The sequence below is a fragment of the Buteo buteo genome, chromosome 17, assembly GCF_964188355.1.
Source record: "Buteo buteo chromosome 17, bButBut1.hap1.1, whole genome shotgun sequence".
Classification (NCBI taxonomy): domain Eukaryota; kingdom Metazoa; phylum Chordata; class Aves; order Accipitriformes; family Accipitridae; genus Buteo; species Buteo buteo.
This window is the reverse complement of record NC_134187.1, coordinates 6842802-6858435: the sequence shown is the minus strand read 5'-3', so window position 1 is coordinate 6858435 and position 15634 is coordinate 6842802. Positions and strand designations below refer to the sequence as shown.

The 15634-nt window shown below is 42.3% G+C and overlaps 1 protein-coding gene across 2 annotated transcripts; it reads right to left on the bottom strand.

Annotated features, from left to right (window-relative positions):
• Window positions 1–1382: 1382 nt before the first annotated feature.
• ADGRF4 (adhesion G protein-coupled receptor F4) lies at window positions 1383–15211 on the bottom strand. 2 transcript variants are annotated; one of them, XM_075049014.1, is made up of 9 exons: window positions 14301–15211; window positions 10706–10804; window positions 9758–9794; window positions 9455–9615; window positions 8575–8865; window positions 6479–7843; window positions 5720–5761; window positions 5550–5609; window positions 1383–3434 (listed from the first exon to the last, which is right to left on the bottom strand). In XM_075049014.1, exons 2-9 carry the CDS (start codon window positions 10778–10780, stop codon window positions 3429–3431), a joined length of 2037 nt encoding a protein of 678 aa, XP_074905115.1. In that variant the 5' UTR covers window positions 10781–10804; window positions 14301–15211; the 3' UTR covers window positions 1383–3428. The 2 variants fall into 2 exon arrangements, with proteins under 2 accessions (XP_074905115.1, XP_074905114.1); XM_075049013.1 differs by having other exon boundaries at window positions 1383–5609.
• Window positions 15212–15634: the final 423 nt, after the last annotated feature.

The following is a 15634-nucleotide window of genomic DNA, read 5'->3' as shown; positions in this document are numbered from 1 at the left end:
GAAACAAAAGTACCCAAAGGGTACAAGTACATCTTTCATGTGGATTGAAGAGCTATAATTAAACACTGATGCTTAAGCAAGCAAGAGAGCACTGGGCTTTTCAAGTTTAGCACTGCTGAGCAAATAGAAGCACAATTCCATTTACTGGCTGCAGTTAAGTAAATAAATTGACCTAAGATGACTTTTTCCAATTGTGAAAAACAACCTTAGAACGTGGCTGCAGTGACAGAGGAACTATTTTTTGTGAGATCAGAAGAGGCATGCACCTTTTTCCAAAGCTTGAATTAGCCTCAAGGTATCACTAAAGTCGGGCTGGGTTTCAGGTACAATGGGAACCTTCAGGGCCTGAAGGAACACGGTATCCAACTAAATGTGACCTGAAACACAGGCTGCACGTAAGCAAGTTTACAAACTTTACACCATTAGAAAGGTTTCTCTGTTATGCCCAGATGGAAGCCGTTCAAGAAAAACATCTCTAACTACAGTGTTCAGAGCAAAACCATGGAAAGATTTGATTACATCAAAAGATAACAGAAAAGTTAAAATGATATACAAGTCCAATAGCATTCAATATTGATTATGTCCCCCTCGGGAGAACGAAAACAAAAAAAAAAAAATCTGGTTTATAGTGCAGAAGATGTTAGAAATCATAAACTAAGTCATCAGCATCACCTTGCCCATAGGACATCTGACCTGGGGGAATACTGTTGGGTTTGACCTGATCACATTCACAGACGTGCTAACAATATATTCACATAGTACTACCAGCCTAAACAAAAACACTGACACTGGAGCCAGAGAAGGAGGCAGTGCTCCCACGGGGGTCTCTCCCAGGAGCACACCCACTAGAGATTTTAGGTGCATCTTCACTGTGGGGCCAGAAGTGAAAAAGTGCTGGATGTCCAAAATTGTGCTTTCCGCCCCCATAATCCTGAAATCAGTGCAGGAGGGATATTACCCTACAAACCCTGCTTGCCTAACAACGTGTACCGTTAACACCTGAAGCCAAGCAGACTGACCACAGGGCATGGCGACACTTCTCACCAAGGCAAAGCAGCGAGCCGGACCCAGAGCCATGCGACACCTTTGCGAAGCACCACAGGTCAAACACCCACCGGTTTTCGGAGCCGGGAGCAGCAGGCTGGAAGCGTGCCTGGAGCGATCAGTGCCAAGCCTCGTGGTGCAGCCAACATCTACCGTAAGCCCATTTTATGGGGCAACCCAGCAGCCTTGTTAACAGCCTGCCAAGACTGTGCTGGCTTGGCATCATCTTCTCTTTCGATCCACCAGCTGTGAAGGAGAAGCCTGTGCTAGATAGAAAAAGAGGGGGGAAAATTGCCTGGCTCTGGAAAGGCAACATAAAACTTGAGGTATTTGAGGTAAATTAACATTCTGCCCAGGAACTTGTTCTAGTGTTGTCGTGGTTTAACCCCAGGCAGCAGTTACGCACCATGCAGTTGCTCACTCACTTCCCCCCCCACCCAGTGGGACAGAGGAGAGAATCGGGGGAAAAAAGTAAAACTCGTGGGTTGAGATAAAAACAGTTTAATAGAACAGAAAGAAAGAAACTAATAATGATCATAATAACAATAATAACAATAAAAGGATTGGAATATACAAGTGGTGCACAATGCAATTGCTCACCACTCGCCAACCGATGCCCAGTTAGTTCCCGAGAGGTGATTCCCCCAGCCCCACTCCCCCCAGTTTACATACTGGACATGACATCCCATGGGATGGAATACCCCTTTGGCCAGTTTGGGTCAGCTGCCCTGGCTGTGTCCCCTCCCAACTTCTTGTGCCCCTCCAGCCGTCTTGCTGGCTGGGCATCAGAAGCTGAAAATCCTGGACTTACAGGGTGGAAACAGAAGGGAAGGAAAGAAAAAACCCTCTAAGCGCTTCAAGGAGAGAAAGAAGCTAAAGCACAGAAGATGCTGCTTGACACCAAGAAACAGACTCTGGAGGAATGGTCCTTTTAAATGTGTTACAGCAGCATATAAGCCCAATTTTATCTTTACCTGATCAAAGCTCTCCAACATGCAAATGTGCTGTATGAAAGGAGCAGGGATAGTCTCCTGTAACAAGACTACAGTCTATGAGGAAAGAAGACAGGAGAGGAAAATGCAAGGATGCAACAGATTCCTGGGGACAAGGACGGTCTCATGGCCCAGGGCAGAGCTCTGCCCTCCAGATCACCCCCTCCAAAACCCCAGCTTCTCCCCCCCCATGAGACATCTGGAGGTGAGTTTTTCCATAGTACCTGTCAGATGCCCCACATCCCTCAGTTCATTTGCCAGGGTATTTTTCTCCTTCAGTAAAGGGGTGTTGATGACATTAAACAGTATTATTTCAATTAAATCTTCTATATCTCAAATGTACGTAAAGCCACAGGGGGATGAGTGATTTCTGACTTGAGTAATACCAGCTAATATTAAAGGGCATTTATCTGCTTTTTTTGGTAGAAGAGGATAAGGACCATTTACTAGAAACGATGACAAAATTTCAACTTTATTGCCATTTGAAAGCATCGATTTGTCCTGATAAGAGACAATAATGTTTCTATCAACGCTTTCATTAGAAGGGGTTTCTCAGACCAAGGACTGATTTTCTAATGAAACCAGATACACCATCACACATGGACAAACCATTTCCTTTGTTGGCACATTGCACAGGACACAGGAGATCTCCATCCGCTTGATTCAACTCTGAAGCACATTCAAAGCTTGCTTTCCCACATCTAAAGAGGGAAACTAATTATTTGCAGAGTGCTCTTTCTTGTTTATCATCGTCTTGCAGGATTGGAAAAAGAATGAAAATTCTGTCCTGACAGACCAAAAAAGGGCTTCGTACAATTTCTCTGACACACAAGTACTGAGATGGAGAGAACAGCTGTAATGCAGAAATAGAGTTACGTTGTCCATCAGTCAGGGATGACAAATGGAAATGATGAATACAGTGCCACCTAATAGAATCACTTTTGATCAGAGACAGCCAAAACCAGCTAGATAACACTCAACATTTGTATATCGCATTAAAAATTAAATAATTTTAGAACAGCTCCACATGCTGTACAGCTCCTTATTGCACTGACATTAAAAAAAAAAAAGAAAGAAACAGAAGCACTGAAATGGCAACCGAGGACAAACTCTCCTCACAGCAGTTTTCACAAAGGTAAGAAACAACCTTCATGTATCAGCGCGTTTCCTCCAAGGGTTGCACCAACACTGATGGTTTCCTGCTCCTGACAGCAGGTTCGGGGCCTTTTCTCTTCTGGTTTTCACGATGCTTCCCACGGTCACGCTCCAAGACAGCGCTGTCCACGCTCCAAGCCGGTCAGCCACTTTGGTTCATCTCAAACCAGGATTTCTGTGTAAGAAGTGCTCCTTTTCCTCTCGGTGGTCAGATCCACTGAAGACAACTGTGCACTGCTAGGACTAGGAGAAAACACAGCAGCAGGTCAGGTTAGATGTAATCGTCCATGTAGGTGCAGGTTCCGTTTCAAACAGGAGGTGTCTCAGAGTCCCACGAGAAACACCACAAGATGATCGTCTTAAAATCTGACCCAGAAGAAAGGCTCTTAGGAGTCACAAGAAAATAGGAGACCTGAAGCAAAATTCTGCATAACCCTTCTAGATGTTTTACATACTCACCATTAAAACCCCAGATACACAGTCCCATTCTGAAGCTCTGTGAAACAAGATTTTTTTTTTTTTTTAACAGTCATTTCAGGTGTAACAAACTTTTCCAGCTCTCATGACTCAAGTTCCATATTTACATCCAAGTTTACAGAAGTGGATGACTAACATTTTCCTCTTCTCTGTTACACAATGGCAAACACCTACATGTGGTCTCTTCCACCCAGGTGAGTGACATTGACCCAAGTTCTTGGGCACATGCAGCCATAGTTGCCACATCAAGTTTTGCCCAGTGAGATCACTTAATACTTTTACAGTAAATGTTGCTGAGTCATGGGATTAGTGATATTTCCACCTGTTGTTTCCAGAATATTATATTGGTAGTGACTTGAAAGAATTTTAACTTTCAATCCTGACCTACAGCCTGTTGTTTCACATCTTCACTGTTATTTGGATCCTGGATCTGTAAAAGCAGAAATTGTAACCTCTGTTTATTAAATATGGAGCAATCTCAAACACTTCCCTTCTCTTTTTTTTCCCCCTCTCTTAGGTAGGGAATAGTTAATTTTAGCACAAGTTTTGGGGTTGGGTCTTGTTATTTGTTTTTCATTTTAGGGCTTTGTTTTGGGTTATGTTTTGTTGTGGGAGGGGGTTTGTTTGGGTTTTTTTGGATGGTTTTTCTGTGGTTGTTTTGTTTTCAGAGGACCTTCTGCACTGCATTTAAACTTGGCACATAATATCAGTGCTGGACGCAACTGAAGACCAAACTGGAGAGGAGGGGTGCCGAGGAATCAGAAGTTGTACAAACACGCAGCCTCTCTTGCACCAAATGACCCAAAGCACACCAGGCAACGCTGACAGCAGAGAGGAGGTACAGTTTCCTTAACCCCTCTATTTTTTCCTCAGAAACCAAGGACATTTGGACACACTGTCACTAAAAGACACTCTGCAGCTTTCAATACTAGAATCAGGACTGATTAGTAAATAAACCGGAGAAAAGTAAGGAAATATCTTTATTGTTCCAAACTGAACTGACACAGTTTCTTTTGGTGGATAGCAGGAGCACTGCAGACAATTCTTGTGAGACAGCTAAAGGGGACTCCCTTTTACAAATACAGCGTGAAACCATTAAAGTCTTGGTACCAAAAGAAATCTGACAAACAGCAGATAAAATTTTTCCAGCGGAGGTAGGAAACACTAACTCGATGTCAACACATCAATTCTGCCTATGTTTTCCTAGGAAGCTGCTGAAACACAGTTGTTTCCTTACGGTTTAAACATTTCCTTTTAATGAATTGCCCCGATATTTAAAAAACCTCAAGCTCTTATGAGTACACAACATTGATTAGCACCAAATGTACGGGCTGGGCTCCAAATGGTTTCCATGCTGAGCTGACATTCAGCTGGAAGCGGAACAATCCTCTGATATCTTAAAGCAGCCCTGCTGTCGTACAGATCCATATTTTTGTGAAGGTGGCAAACAGGTCATTATATTGGGATTTTGGACTCTTAATTCTCTTCCTTACTTAGTCAGTAACCTTAAAGTAGATATATTTTACAGATGGGGAAAAAAGTCATAGGTATTTTCTACCTAGAGGGCTTTGATATCTACAGGTGAAGAGATTAGATTAAAATACCATTTTTAATTTCGTAACAGGAGCAGTAGGTTACGTAGAGTTCATAAAAATCTACAGATTGCCACTGCTAATATTTAGAAGCTTAATAACCTGAACATTCTTTTGAGATACCTGTATTTCGTTCAGCAAGCACTTGCCTTAGAAAAACTTTAAACTAGGTAAGATTTAGTGCATAGTTCCGTTCTCTCCATATACAAATAAGAAGGTGTGTAAGTTGGTATAAATTTTAAATTAAGCCATTAAGGGAGGAAAAAAAAACCCAAACCCCAAACTTTACCTTTGCTAGACTACACCTCCACTTTGATGAAATGCAGTTCATCCTTAAGGCTTCTCTTGTCTGTAGATTTTAAAAAAAAAAAAAAAAAAAAAAAAATTAAAGGGAAGAGTTTCTCAAAGTGTAGAAAATGTTTATATAATTTAGAACGAGTGCTGAAGTGACCCAAGTACCTTTCTGTCCAGAAGCGTTCCAAACAACAGGATGAAGAATCCCTAAAAAATTGCAAAAAAAATTTAACAAAACCAGCATAACCACATGACGTTTCTGAAATGCTTCTAGATGTCGTTTCCTTAAGGATGGAAAAAATAATGTTTTTGTCAGTGTAATAGATCTCATTATCTATGACTCAGATAACAGCAATATGCAAAATGAGTTTATCCACCCAGGTCACACGGACTCTCTGGGAATGTCAAGAATGGATATATAACCCATGCTAATTCTCATTACGAACTGGACTGATGGGTACATACCAGGACTTTCTCAACCCACTTAGTAGCAGCATTAGCCAAGAAGAGCTAAGGCAGACTGGCTATACAACAGTACGTCAGGTAATGTTGCATGTCTATACGGATCAGTTCAATAAAACCATCTTCAATGGCAAGGGAGAATTTCCTGTGTATTTGTTAAGCGATAAGGATGAGACATCTTCGCAATAACTGGACATTAAGCAGTGTACTTTCACATAAATTTGTCATCTTAATTCTTCATCCCACTTTACACCAACTAGTTTGTTCCATTACCCATCTGCAACTACTATGGCAATGCAGGATGCCTGCTGCATGCACTGTGTAAGACAGTTAAGCCGAAGGGAAAGCCTAGATCCTGTTTTTCACGCACAGCTCAAGCTGCCAGACCCTCTTAGGTCTGCTACCTTTTCCCAAGCTCAGCAAAGTCTGAGCATGTGCTATTCCCAGTCTCACTGAGCTTACCTGGAAGGCGTTCAGCAGCGCAAACGTAACATGGAATGCCAGAGAGCGGCTGTCGACAATTGTTGCTAATCCAAACCCCCAGGTGAGACCCAGAAGAGGTGTCAGAAGGACCACGTTTTTGCTAATTCGGATCATGTTGCTCAAATCTTGTGACTTGCAGCCTTCTCCAACAGCGGATCTCCCAGTCTTCACCACGACCACCACCACTACCACCACATTCACAACGACGATGCCCAGAGCGGGTACAACAAAGGCCAAAAGGGCTTTCGTTTCATGCCAATTGAGCCAGCAGGCTCCACTCCTTAAATACCCATTTTTTGGTTCAGTAATAGCAACAGTGAGGATAGATATGACCAAGGGACATCCATATCCAATAGAGAATGCTGTAGCTATGAATACAGATCTCGTTATCTTAAAAAAAATTAATAATAATCCATAGAGAATCAAGAGGCCCAGGGTAAACATCCAAAAAAACATGGCAAGATAGAAAAAGTGAAGGAAAAAAGTGGCTGCTACACACAACTGGTAGTTTAGGGCTGTATTGTGCACAATAGCCGCGAAGATGAACAAAACATCTGCAACGAGAAGCGATGTAGCAATGTTGACCAAACAAAAATGGCGCATGTAGGTTATTTCAGTTTTTGTAACGTGATGCCAGACAACAGTCTCGATGACAAGGCAGAGAACCAAGCTGAAAATGGAAAGGCCTAACCCTACACGTGTAATGTAATCCAGCACTGCATTTCGCAGCACGGTGGGGGACATCAAAATGGAGAAGGATTTGAATGTCCGACGGTGATGCTTGCAGATGCAAACAACACTGCTGATGTTGTCAGACTTCATTTTGCATGCCCTGTGATCCCACCTCCTTTCAGTAGAGTGCCACCCAACACACTGAGACTTGACATTCTCCAGTTTATTCACCTTTTCGAAGATGAGCAAAATATGCTGAAGCTCTTCTGGCAGAGACACGGATAACACCATTCCATTCACAAAAACAGGGTCCAACCGGTTGGTTTCTAGAATGGCTCCAAGCGTTGGAAGTGCAATGCTGATGGCTTTGGAAGTCTTGGGTAACTTCAAAAGCTCTTCTGCTGGAATGACCACATGCCCAGTGATATCTCCTGTGTTATTGAACTCCATAGAAAAATCAAAGCTCTTTCCTGAAGTATTTTTATGTATGCTGTAGCCTTTTATAGAGATGAAGTGCTCCTGTACGCTTTCAGACCCATTCCTTAGAAGAAGTTTCCCTGCAAATAAATTCACTGAGTCCAGTAATATTGAACTGGCGTTTCTGTCCTTTACAAAAGCCCAGTTGGAAATGATGGAGCTGTTCAGAATATGGTTTGCTATCCTGCTGTAACTCTGAAACAAACAAGAAAAAAAAGAAGTTATTTTTTATGTTAAAAGAAACCAGCTGTTATTCCACTGGCAGAGCCTCCAGAAAGGCTCATTTAATTCAAGAGTGATTTCTATAAAGGGAATATTCTTCTTTGACAATGAACGGGTTCCCATGATCCATCCCAGTCAAATCCAAACATCTCATTGGCATGGTCACTACCAGAATTGTCCTATCCTCTTCATATCATAGCCCAAGAGACGATTAGAGAAGCAAGTATAAAGCAAAAATCAGGACACCTAAGTTTATTCCAGATGCTGACCCGCCATGTACATCTGCTTTACATCACCCTCCCTATATTTCTTCTTCCACCTCTCTGACTTCTGAGTTCATCAGGGAAAGATGTCAGTTTTCATTGTGCAACACATGACGGGTCAGCATCTCCAAGGCTGCCTTCCCTACGGTGCCATACTTCAAAAATGAATTCTTCCTTGTAGTGCTCTCCCATGTCTGTAACAGCAGTTCCCCAAAACAATTTTGCTTTTAAAGTGAATTCCACAGAGTATTTTCACCATACATGAATAGGTCAAACAGTTTCTCTGACAACAAAATATGGCCCTCTCTGGAAACTCTTTCCGGGTGATCTCCTTGTGACTAGCAGCCACCACTTCATTGGATAGTGGCTATAAGGACAAAACACTGTATGGATGCTCTGGTAAGCTCAGAAACATGCCCTGAAGCCCATAAGAGTAAATACCTGCATTTTTTTTCTATTGACATTCTCTGATAACAGCAGGGAAATCTTCTTTAGCAATTCCACTATATCAGCAATGTTTCCTGGAATGGCTGGTGAAGACAGGATATCTGGGATGATGCATGAAAAATCAGCTCGGCAGTTACTATTCCCATGGTCATCAGCACCAAAATATTTTGCTCCATCTCCAGGCCTCCCGTGCACTGGCTTTCCTTCCCCTACAAAAGGAAGGTGTCCTCCAGCAACACTAACATGTCCTCCAGAGCTTGGAAGGAGATCACGTTCAGAAATCCTCTGGCGGGAGGAAAATAAATTTGAGAAAATTAACGGAGAGAATGAAAATGAAGCTACAGCTACAATCAGGCAAGAGGTACAGTGCAGGGGTGTGCAATGAATGTGCTGGATGGCCTGAAACCAGGGACCAAAGCTCACCTGAGAAGAATGTCTTGCTCGTACAACACACATGAAGGAAGGGGCAAGAACTAAATGCAGTGCCTTATTCTTAAAGTGACTTGAATAAAGTTCTTTATTTTGTAGTTGGGGAGAATTTACGGTGAATCATCTGATTATTACAGATATTGGTGTTGCTCTTTTCTCAGGTTCATCCTACTGCATCATTGTCTTGGTTTAGATTCACATGAGGAACATTAGCCAAGTGAACAAGGCAACTTCATTTCTGAATTATGTTTCTACACAGGAATTTCCCAAATTTATTTCCTACCGCTTCATTTAGGATGAAGTCAAAGCCTGTTATCAAAGTAATCTGTGTTTTAGGTTCCCATCTTCTTCCCTTTGCTCAAGACTGAAAGCGTATGGAGGGAGAGGCTGTCTTTGCTAGAAATTATGAGCATAGGCTAAAGTAGATGCATAACAGTTACCTCACCTGAAAAAGGGACTGAACATCCAGGCTTGCACAGGCGTCTGTGAACATTTGCCACTTCCTGTCTGCACAGACAAAGCTTGTCTCCCCGTGGAAGGAGGGAGAACAAGGCTGAATACAAATAGCTCCGTTATCTTTGCAGGGAATGAGATTTATACAGCCATCTGAAAAACAGATCAAGCAGATATTGTTATAAGGTGTAAGACAGCATACCATGGTCCAAGAGGTGAGTATCGGGGTGTAAAGTATTGATAACTGATAACACCTCACAAAGAATTAACAAAGATACATAGCCATTCACTGTACCTTGCTGATCACCAGTCTTTGATTCCTTACCGACAACCTGAAAAATAAGTGTAATGTAGATTGAATGTTAAAATAAATAAAAGATGACTCTTTGGCACAAACCAGAAAGGTGATTTCAAGGGCAAAATAGTCCTTTCAAGGTCCAGAATGCAAAGCTCATGGCCCCTTGCTTGTACAGACCAACTGAGAACTGTCTACTGACAGTTTGTCTCTGTATTAAGCCTTCAGTTGTACCCTTCTACTGAAATGACATACTGAGCTAGTGGACAGGATCACACTTGCCTCCAGCAGTTACTCCTCAGTCAAAAAGCCTGTATTAGGCTTAAGCTCTCCAGTATTTCTCATGTTGATGAGAATATGTGACTTGGTGATGAGGATATGTGATCTATATGACTTCTGCCATAAGATAAACGTACAGTTGTACAAATGCCAATGGCTGCTTTGTTCCTCTCCCAGCTGGGAAGCGACCCCAAGGTAGGCATACCCGGCTCCCGCAGGCAGGACCACTTGCTGGGACTGCGTGTCGTAATCCAGAACAGCTTCCATCACTGCTTGGTCAAACGGTCTATCATCTACAGCCAGCCAAACCCTGCCGGTCTGGAAGGAAAGCTTGGCTACGCAATGCCCTGGAAATTGCACTGTAACTGCTGGGGACAGCAGGCTGCATAGCAGATTTCTAACGCTCCAAGGGTTGCGCTGGAGGTTGCTTGGCCTACTGAACATACTGAATACTTCAGAGTGTTTTCTCCTGTAGTGACAGGACAAGGGGCAACGGTTTTAAACTGAAAGAGGGTAGATTTAGATCAGATGAGGAACAAATTTTTTTTATAATGAGAGTGGTGAGGCACTGGGACAGGTTGCCCAGAGAAGTTGTGGATGCCCCATCATTGGAAGTGTTCAAGGTCAAGTGGGACGGGGATTTCAGCAACCTGGTGTAGTGAAACTCACCCCGAGGGCAGCACGTGGTGCGGCCAGAAAGTGCACAGCCCAAAGGAGGAAACAGTGGGCTACCCTCACGTCCATCACCTCCCATTTACTGCTTTCCTCCTGCAAGAAAGAGATGTTAAAGAAGTTTAGACATATCTGTTTTCACCCGTGAACATAGTCCAGTTCGTAAGAGAGCAGCTAAACCCATCCCAAAGACTGTCCTTACTGGGCTTGCAAGGTAATTTTCAGATATTTCTTAAGTTTTTTAATGAGAATTATTTACAAAACTTTTCTTAAAAATAAAAAAAATTAAAAAAAATAATCTGTCCAACACTGGAAGTTACTGCATTAATAATTTACTGTAAACTGCAAGGTGGAGAGCTTATTAAAGCAGTTCAGCCTGTGGTTCCCTTTTGAAGGGATTTAAGACAGCCTCGCCTCCACTGGGTTCAACATTGCTACTCTGCCTCCTTGGGCAGTTCCAGATGAGACCTGCTGTGTGAGGTAGGAAACTCGGGCCCTTGGGGCTCAGATATCCAAATCTGAGAAACAAGGACCAGACTGAAATGTTATTTGCTTCACAGAAGTATTCAGGCCTCTGCTCCCCCCATGAAGTTTTCTGTGGTCCTTGGTAAAAGCTTAATATCCTGGGATGCAACTTGTTACAGGCATATTTACTGGAGGAAAATAATCCAGTAAAGGGAATGAGGAAAAAAATGATGCATTCTGTCACATCTGATTATTAGATGCCATACATGTCTAACTAAAAAAAAACCCCAGCTCCTGTAGATTCAACAGAATTGAGACACTGATCTTCTATCACTGGATGTATAAGTAGATTAAGCCAAGTCCTAAAAAAAAAAAATAAATAAAAAAAAATCCATACAATGGATGCAAGGTGACACAAGCAGGATGATGGCTGGTTTTCAGAAGATGCACACAGGAGAAGGCTGGTCAAATCACCGTGCTTTGATAGAAGACACTCAAATTTCCCCAATATGTACTGATCAGGACAGAGGATGCTGAAACAGAAGGGGTCCTGCACTGACGGAGCAGAGATGTGTTTTTCTATCCAAGAAACTCCAAGCTCTCACAATCTGATGGCATCAAAGGACCAGGCACACAGGTGGCTGCCCCCTTCACCTGTGACATTTGTTCACCTTACTGTATTTTGATATCTGCAGGTTTATTACTTAATTACAAAAAGATCACAAAGGGAAGAGCTAGATGGATGCACTGAATTTCTAAGCTAGCTCTAAAGGAGAACCTCGTGCCAGTCTCTGAATTCAACTGGTATTAATAAAAGCATTTTCTGGGTTTAAAGCTAGCAACTATTAGCTCTTCTAAGGAAATAAAATGGATAAGAAGTGAACCAAAAGACTTGGATCAATATTGCCGAAGAACAGGTGGTGGCTGGGAAACACCTACAGGTTTGAGGCAAAGGGCTGTATTGAATTCTTTTCCGATTTCTCCAGTCATTAAATGTTTACTCTATGCTCCTAGCCCTAATTCCATTTCACAGCTGGGAATCCTTGAGCACATCATGTTTCATCACTAATTAATTCATATTCATTTGGTATTTAATCACTGATGTAACTCCACCTAGGGCTGTTACCTTTAAGTGAGGCAGAAATCTGGGACAGCTCCAGGTATCTGAGGCTCACCAAGATACTGGCCCATGTTACCAGCAAAACACTGATCTTGCTCAGTTGCATTGCTTGACTCATCATGGAAACCACCCAGTCTCACCACTGCAAGAATGTGCCAAGGTAACTACTATGCAGCAGTAGAGACTTAGAGCAAAACAGGTAATACAGCAGCAAGTCACCGTCACTTTAGGGAAAAAATATGGATATACTGACATAAGGCCACGGGAAAGCACATACAGCTACTCCTCTCCCTCCACAGCATCCAATTATGGTACTTTATCTAGATAAAGGATGATGTATAACTAATCATAAACTATCTACTTCCATTAATAGGAACATGCAGTGTGAATGCAGGGTATCAGACAGTGATCTGGTCCAAACTCAGGCAATGCATTTTTTTTTTTAATTTTTTTTTTTTGGAGAAAGGTCCATAAAAAGTAACTGAGCTGTTAATCCAGGACACCCCAGTTGAAAACTTGACACTTTTTGAAAATCATCCCCTGGATGAAGAACACCTTGCCCCTTCATGCACCCATCCTTGCTGGGATTAATTCACATTTGCAAGGCACTAGGTTACTAACTTTGCCTCCTTTTTTAAGAAACCGTAAACACATTACTCCTCTCTTCCAGATGTTCCTGCTCCATCAGGGTACAGGCACGTGAGCAGTTGAGTTGTCAAAACCTTCTCAGGTGGAAGGGACTTTCTAGTAAGAGGGCAATTCCATACCCTCAGGTATCTCCCACCCAACTCAGGAGATTGTCACCAGCTGCTGATCCTCCTTCTCCAGCTCATTTCATTTGGTCACAGCACCCCGGGGGGGGAAAAACCCTCAACAGGAGGGAAAGAGCAAGGAATGAGTGGCTAGACAGTGGTTACGAGAGAGGAAAGAGCCTCTTAAAACAGTAAAAAAAGGGTAAACTGATCATGTATTTAAAAAGTAATCCATATGTCAGTTAATGTATAACCTTAAATTCAAAGCTCTTACTCTGTGACTTCTGTTGCCTTAAAATCAAAGTGTTTTGTAAAACCCCACAAAACTATCCCTCCCTTCCACTACCCCAAGCGCTTTCGTGCTTTTAATTTCTGGCAGGATGCACTGCAAGGCAGCCTGGCCCCCCCCTGCTCACAGCTACCTGAGGGCTCAGCCCAAGCAGCAACTGAGGGAACTACAGCCCCAGACTGGTGGACCCAAGGGCTCTGGCCAAAGGGTTCTCCATCACCTGGGGTCACAGCTTTCCCCTCTCCACTACTCCAGAAGACAAACTATAGTTAAGTTTTTGGGGAAAAGTATCCTGCACAAAAATTACAAGCACATACTGTAGAAAAAAAAAAATTACACTGGGCTGGACAAATGTATTTTTCCAAACACTGCAAACTTGCACTGTTTGTATTTAACATTTTTTAAAAAATATTAAATCCACTTTTACAGAACCTAATCTATTATTTTTAGGGCTCGAATGCTACATGGCTGGCTTAAAACTCAATAAACCACCCTAATGTGATCACTTGCCATTGCTACCTAGCAAGTTAAAAAGGCTGCAGCAGGAGACTTTAGAGTCTTCAACATGGTCATCCAAAGGTAAAAATTAAAGGTCTTAACTATACAGAATCGTATTATTTGTATTTTTAAAGGGACCACACTTGGAAAATATTAATTTAAGTAAAGCAAGTTCTGAGAGCAATCTTTACAGTAACTTTAGCTATGAGAAAATTTCAGATTTTCTTAAAAGTGACAACACTGTGATTAGAGACCAGTAACAAAGCTACAAGCAAAAAGCTCAGAGGATAACTAAGATATCTAATTGTTTCCACAGATGTAAGGAGAATATAAAACTGAGGAAATAAGTGCAAAGTAAATACAGCCTAAGCAATTAAGTGCATTTTAGATTATGAATGAACCAATTTCACAGACCACTGATATTTTTCAAGCAGTTCTGGAAGAACGTTGTTTTGCGATACTACTCACTGTTTTTAGAAGTCTGGGTTCTACTGTAAGCAAAATTAATGCAGCCAGAGATCCTCAAGATACCACAGGCGAGTGTCTAACCATTCATCTGCTGCCATCGTGCCCCAGTCCCACTCTTACGGTCGTACCCAGTGTTGCTTGAGTGCTCTGATTCATTCACAGTTTTCCCATGAAGAAATAACCTTGGGCATCAGCCTCCTTCTTTTCTTGCCCAACTAGATTAACACTGAGGAACCTGCAGATGACAATAAAGGTATTGCACTGCAAAATGACAAAACAAGTTACAAAACACACCCACAAAACTGCCAGATTGCCACCTTTGCCAGGAGTCCACACAGATGAATCACACCCGTGTAGTTTGTATCTTTCCTCCTCATGGACAAGGCATCTTCTGCTCTTCTGTATTTAATAGATTGAGACTTTAAAGACCAAAAAAAAAAAAAAAAATCCATGATCAAAATCTGGTCAAGTTAATGTATTACACTTCATAAATCAAAGACTACACTACTGACAGTATCTCGCACAGCTGAAAAGCTCAATGAGCAAGTAATAATCTTTTCTTTACAGGCTGCACCCACTGTAAGGGGTGAGAGCTGTCTGCTGAACTTTCTGCCGTGTTCACCGTTGCCTCTCTTCGTATTGGCTCACCTCCAACAGCCAGCAATTTACAGCAAGTAGTTTATCATAACAGAAGAGCAATTCCTAACACACCTTTTACTCACAAGGCTGCTTTGGAAGAGCTTTGGTCACTAATTTTTTCCACAGTCCTGCAATGTGTTTGTCATGAGCTTTCAGGGTTTCCTGTGATAATGTCATTTTGTCTGCTACCACAACTTCAGTCAGTCCTCAGCCACAAGGTAGGTCTCCATTTTTAGCCTAAAGATAGGTATTATTTACTGTTCTTTTGATATAGCCAGCCTTGCATCTCGCATTGGTAACACGTAGGAATTAAGCCAAGCACAATTAGACATGGCCAACACAACCCATCTGGAAAGGTTAAATGACTTGCACTTGCTACAGTACCAGGTAAAGATGAATTAAAAGGTGGCACCTTAGCTACCTTTTAAGTCAGAAGGGCCAAAGACCAGATGACATCAAGGTACAGACACCTGTTGTAAAAGGCTTCTTCCCCTAGTCACCTGGAGTCGTGCTTCTACACAGTCCCTGAACCTTTGCTATGATGGCAAGACTGAATACCCCTTGATTCTCAAACATCTCCCCAACCTAAGCAATAGTCCTCTGAAGGACACAAAGGCTGGCACACTTCAACACTCAGACACACACATGCTTCTCCCAGAAGGAAGAAGTGTGAATCTGTGCTCCTGAGGGCTTAG